The sequence below is a fragment of the Oryzias melastigma genome, linkage group LG24 (assembly GCF_002922805.2).
Source record: "Oryzias melastigma strain HK-1 linkage group LG24, ASM292280v2, whole genome shotgun sequence".
Classification (NCBI taxonomy): domain Eukaryota; kingdom Metazoa; phylum Chordata; class Actinopteri; order Beloniformes; family Adrianichthyidae; genus Oryzias; species Oryzias melastigma.
In genome coordinates, this window is record NC_050535.1 from 15,892,311 (window position 1) to 15,898,332 (window position 6,022).

The following is a 6,022-nucleotide window of genomic DNA, read 5'->3' on the forward strand; positions in this document are numbered from 1 at the left end:
AGAAGAGAACACAGAAGACAAAAAAATGAATGAGTAAACACAAAATGGATGATAGAGAGGCTGCTAAAAATGGGTGAGACAAAATGGATGACATTTAAACAAAAAAAGGGGAGTTGGGGTGAAAATGGAAACGTGGCTGATGAGTGAGTCACACTGATGATGGAGGTAACTGTGACAGGGTGTAAACAAGGTAAAGACAGAGACATCTATAATAATCAACAGTTTTAATGAGAGTCAGTCTGAACTGCAGGGCAGTGTTGATTAAGTCGCACAAAGAGATGAGTTAATTTACTCAAACGGGGACAGCTGTGTGAGGAGGAGGAGGAGGATGTGTGTGAAGTGTGCGTCTGTGTGTGCACGCTCACCTCCACCGGTGGAGTTGCATGCGCCAGCTCCAGAGCAAAGCTCTCTGGAATGTGATTGGACGAGATGGTCACCAGGCTGTTGAGAGACTGGCGGCTGTGCTGGTTCTGCCGGCTCCCCATTTGGGCTCGGTCCATGGGAGGGGAGGCCGATGGGGAGCGGTGGTGCGCCCTGATGGGGAGGGTGCCGTTCACAGTGGGGACCAGGGTGATGTCGCCTTTGTGGATCTGCCTGGTTGGCTTCTTGGGGTGGTGCTGGTGGGTGGACTCTGCCACCCGGCAGTTGTAGGAGTGCCGGGTGTCCTTCTTCTCACGGTTGCAGCGGGCCACGTACACCACCATGATGACCAGGAGAACGGCACAGATCGCCCCGAGGGAGATGATGATGATGAGGGACAGGTCGATGGACGACTCCCCCTGATCCATAGGCTGCGCATGCTTCTCCCTGTTCTCATAGAGGATGATTTTTAAAACAGCCTTGGCACTTAGGCTTTCACTTCCCTGATCTCTAACTAGAATTTTTAACTCAGCATGCTCGTGGGGGTAGTTCTCTAGGCTGGCATTGGCATGAATCTCACAAGTTCTTGGTTCCATGAGGAAGAACCCGTCCTCATTGCCACCAGATATAGAGCAGATGAGCTCGCCATTGACCCCTGTGTCCCGGTCAGTCGCCCTGACCACTGTAACAAGCTGTCCGGCCTCTGTGAACTTGAAGACGTGAACGTCTGCCGTAAAATTCCACAACTGGGGGACCACGATTACTGGAGGGTTGTCGTTTTCATCAAGAATGTTCAGGACCACCGTGGCGTTGCTCTGCAGGGGGGGCTTCCCTGAATCTTTGGCTTGCACAACAAACGAGATGCGACTTACATCCTCTCGGTCAAAAGTGCGCAGTGCATAGATGGCGCCGTTGGACGGATCGATGTTGACGTAGGTGGAGATGGGGCTTTCGTTGATGAAGTTCTCCAAGATGGTGTAGCTCACCTGTCCGTTAGCATCCAGATCAGGGTCAGAGGCTGAGATGGACATCAGATATGCACCGGGGGCATTGTTCTCTGACTTAAAGATCTCGTATCGGCCCTTCTCAAAGTGTGGAGGGTTGTCGTTTTCATCAGTGATGTGCACGGTGAAATGTTTGACCGTAGAGAGGCTGGGGATTCCCCGGTCTTCAGCCACCACAGTCAGACTGAACTCTGACCTTTTCTCTCTGTCCAGGGAGACGTTAGTCAGAATCATGTAGTTGTTCTCGTATTTTCTCTGCAGTTTAAAGTTGCCCTGACTGTGGAGCCTACAGTCCACCTCTCCGTTCAGCCCAGAGTCCAAGTCCTCCACCCTCACCAAGGCAACAAAGGTGTCCAGAGGGGAAGCCTCGGAGATGTAGGCAGCATCCCCGTTCCCCTGGGAGGACATGAGGCTGATGCTGATGTCTGGCTTGTTGTCGTTCACGTCGACCACTTTGACCAGGATCTTGCAGTGGGCAGGCATGGAGTTTGGACCCATATCCTGCGCCTGTACATCAATGTCATAAGACTTGATGGTTTCATAGTCCAGCCTCCTCATCAGCGTTATGTGGCCACTGTCTGGGTTAATTTTGAAGGTTTCCATGATTTTAGGAGACACGTGACTGCTAAAAGAGTACACTATTTTCGCGTTCTTCCCCTCGTCGGCGTCTGTGGCGTTCAAGTCTATAAGCAGAGTGCCAACAGTTGCATCTTCGGGCAGGTTGATGACATATGAGGACTTCTCAAAGACCGGGCTGTTGTCGTTTGAGTCAGTGACGCTGATTTTGAGGAGCGTCGAGCCGGTCCTGGGGGGAACGCCCCTGTCGTAGGCGCTGTACTGAAGTTCGTAGCTGGAGCGCAACTCGCGGTCCAGCTCTCTGAGCACCACCAGCTCGGCATACTTAACCCCGTCACTCCTGGACTGAACCTCAACCTTGAAGAAGTTGCTGGCCTCTAAGGCGTACGTGTAGAGTGAGTTCTCACCGACATCGGGGTCTGTGGCGCTGTCCAGGGGGATGCGCGCTCCTACAGCTGCGCTCTCGGAGATCTCGATGGGGATGACGGCGCGGGCGAACTGCGGCGCGTTGTCGTTGATGTCCAGCACCTCCACTTCGATGTGGAACAGCTGGAGGTGCTCGGTCGGGAGCGTGAGCACGTCGAACTGGATGGAGCAGTTGAGATTCTTCTCGCAGAGTTTCTCGCGGTCGATTTTGCTCCTGATGCTGATTTCTCCGTCCTGCTCGCGCACTGTGAGGAAGGAAGAACTCCCCCGCTGCATGGCTCGAAAGCGGAGCGGCACGGAGCTGGGAAGTTTGGCCAAAACATCCGCGACGTCGTCTTTCAGGCGGGCAATAACCGTGCCGACTTTCTGCTCCTCAGAGATGTGATATTTAAGCGTTTTACCGGCAGAATGTTGCGTCGCCAGCGCCAAAACTGCAACAACTCTCCACATTCTTCTCAGAAAAAGACCCATCATTTTTCACTCTTGGCAGTGTTAAAAAAAAAATAAATAAAAAGTTCAAATTTTAGTGTTGATGTGGTTTAACTTCATCGGCTCAACTACATTGCAGGAAAAAATCTGTCATAAAAATATCTTTTAAACTGGAATAGTTAAATCATCCAAATGTGCCTCGGTGCGTCCACCCTCGTCATCTGTTGTGCGCATCCAGTGTGGAGGAGAAACAGCTGAGCACCGCTGAAGTCTTTGCGCCTTCCTTTCTTTCGTTCTCCCTCTCCTCCCTGCGTCTGCTTTGCGCGCCGTGCGCTCTCTTTCGCTCCCTCTCTTCGTTTGGGGGAGCCTCCGCGCGCGCGGACTTAATAAAAAAAAACCCACCTCAAAATCTCGCCAAAGACAAGCGCGTCTTAAATGACAAGCGGACTAGTGGCCACTTGAAATCCAAAGAGAAGAAGGAGGCGCAAGAAGGGAAGAAGGAAAAAATGAGTGGGGTGGGGTGAAAACCCCGCCTTGGGGGGGTTCACTCTCACTACTTTTCAGGGTGACGACTCTGCGTTTACCACAGGAAAAAAAAAAAAACATCACAAATACTCGTGATAATACTTCTTAATGTCTGCATGCAGATGCAAAAATGTCCAAACTCTCTTCAGACAATAATTGCCACTAATTTGATAAATATCCAAGTGATTTTCAGCTTTTACGCACGCGTTTTGCGCATTCGGATAACAATATTTACCCACTCACGTTTACCATGGACGTGAATCTGAACCCTTTTTCGCTCTTTGAAGCTGGCAGCAGCCCCTCCACGCACTGCACTTTCGAGTGGAGCGCGCGTTCCACATGCGCTCCGTGTCTGAGACTGTCTGTGGGTGAGACGCCTAAGCCGAGTAAGCCGTGTGGCGAATCGCCCTGAAAGGGAGCCGGACTTTAATGAATGCGTTTTAAGAGTCGGTCACGCCGCGGAACAGCGCTGTCCCCGCGCACGAATCTGTTCACCTCAAAACTCCCCGCGGGACCCGCTGCATCCCACACTCACTGCTTCCAGGCAGCACGCGCGCTCGCGCTTGACTAGGTAAAGGTCTAATTGGTGTGAACGCGCAAGTCAGGCTAGAGTAGGGAGGGAAAAAAGGAGATCACAGGTTTTTATATTTGTGCACAACTGGGACTGTGCATCCTGGACACCATCTGGTGCAGTTAGTTTGGCACTGGGACCTAGCTGAACAAACAGGACTCCAGCAGAGCCTTAAACTCCTCAGAACTGTGAGAAAATGACTTGTTAAGGAACCCACCAACCACCGTTTCCATACAGCTTAGCTGGTGTTTTTAAGAGTAAAAAGAAGAAGAAGAAAACAAATCTCAGCTCTTTTTTTCCAGATTTCAGTTACATAAAACTCAAACATTTGACCAAATATCTGGAATATTCTTATGCAGATGAAAGATATTTGAAAATTGATTGAGAAACTGCAGAATCGTTTGAAAACCACAGATTTGAACAAGATTATGTTACTTAAAAGTTTAAAATCAATCAAGAAGTAAATAATCAGTTACCTGCAAACTACAGTTTCTCTTTTTATTTTTTTTACTGTCGTTTGGGGCTGCCACGATTAGTCGACTAATCGACAACTAAGCAACTATTAGAATAGTGGACGACTAATTTAGCAGTCGATTATACTACATGGAGTCAGAGTGCAGTAAAGTTGAACAAAGTTGTGAGCGTTCAGCACCAAAAACTGACTTTTTTTAGCAACAGGCTAACATTTCTGACTAATTTATTTTATGAGGAATTTTAAGCTATTTTGGAGTTTTGAAGTTAAGCAATGTGTAAGCTTTTTGGCTAATTTGGCATCTACTGAGGTTTTTTAATGCTAATTTGGAGTTTATCTAATATTTTATTAACATGCTAACACTTCTGGCTAATTTATAGTCTACTGAGGTTTTATAGGCTAATTTAGTGTTAAGCTTCTATTTTAGCGTTTTTGACTAGTTTAATTTACTGAGGAATTATGGGTTTTTTGGAGTTAGCTAGCTTTTTTGGGTAATTTGACATTTACTAAGGTTTTTTGGGCTAATTTGGAGTTTAGCTCACATTTAAGCAACACACTAAATATTTTTTCAAAATAATCATTTATTAGGGATTTTTTGGCAATTTTACTTCAAATTTTCAGAAATGTAGGTCAACTTCGGCGCTCTTTCGCAGTTCTTTAACAAAATTTCCACTCCTTTAGCAAATGTAAAATTTTGCAATTAGCTTTTGGATTTTCAGCAAATCCCTTCAGCAGTTAAAGTAAATTGTATCATCATTTACAGCAAAAAGCTTCAGCCTTTTCAATGACTACTTTCAGCAAAAAACATTCACACTAGCATTATTGAAGATAATGTAACTTTTCTAGTTTAAACCTGTTTTAATACCAGAAACTAATGAAGGACAGAGGCTGCACGATTCAGTAAAAGTTTAATCAACCAACGTCTTTGTTGTCTTTATTTTTATGATGGTTAAGATGTGTGCTTTACATCCTCTTTGCACATGACACGATTCGTTGAGTAATTGGAAATAATAATCGATGATTAGTCGATTATTAAAATAATCGTTTGTGCCAGCCCTACTGTCTTTGTCTTTTGATGTTCATACGATGCAAACGAAAAGACGTCCAATCATAAGCTTCCTTCGTCCAACTCAATACCTGAATACATTTCTCTGTCTACTGCCATGCATTATTATTTATAGCTTTAAATGCTATATAAATAAGAAATATCTAGATTTTATCGTTTTTTGTAAAATAATTGAACTGTATCGTATCGCCAAAAAGTTAGCTGAATCCTTTATGTCTCCATTCGTGGACCATGAATCGAGATGCATATTGAATCATGTGAGAGGGAAAGGTACACACCCCTAGCAGATACCACCAGACCAGCCTCACCAGAACTGGCTGAAGTTGCCTCTTAATCTGATTTTTCCTAATTACCCAACAACTTTTTTTAGAGCATGCACGATGATAAATGGAAGGACTATAAACACAGCTGCTAAACTGGTTGCATGGAAAACACTATCTCAGAAATGAATGGGAATGGTTGAACACAGTGCATCTGCACACTTTTTTTTTAAAGCTTTCCATGCCCTTTCGTGGGAACAAAAGCTCATAAATACCCCAAACGTGCAGGGACACAAACCAGAAACTCCAGAAGCCCCAGCCTTAAATTGGCGG

The 6,022-nt window shown here is 46.1% G+C and overlaps 1 protein-coding gene across 1 annotated transcript in view; it reads right to left on the bottom strand.

Annotated features, from left to right (window-relative positions):
• Positions 1-4,131, bottom strand: part of LOC112157801 (protocadherin-18) — an 11,631-nt gene extending 7,500 nt beyond the window's left edge. Inside the window, exon 1 of the mRNA XM_024290814.2 lies at positions 366-4,131. Coding sequence (XP_024146582.1) covers positions 366-2,840 — 2,475 coding nt within the window. The 5' untranslated portion in view covers positions 2,841-4,131. The remainder of the gene's footprint in view (positions 1-365) is intronic.
• Between the last annotated feature and the right edge of the window lie 1,891 nt (positions 4,132-6,022).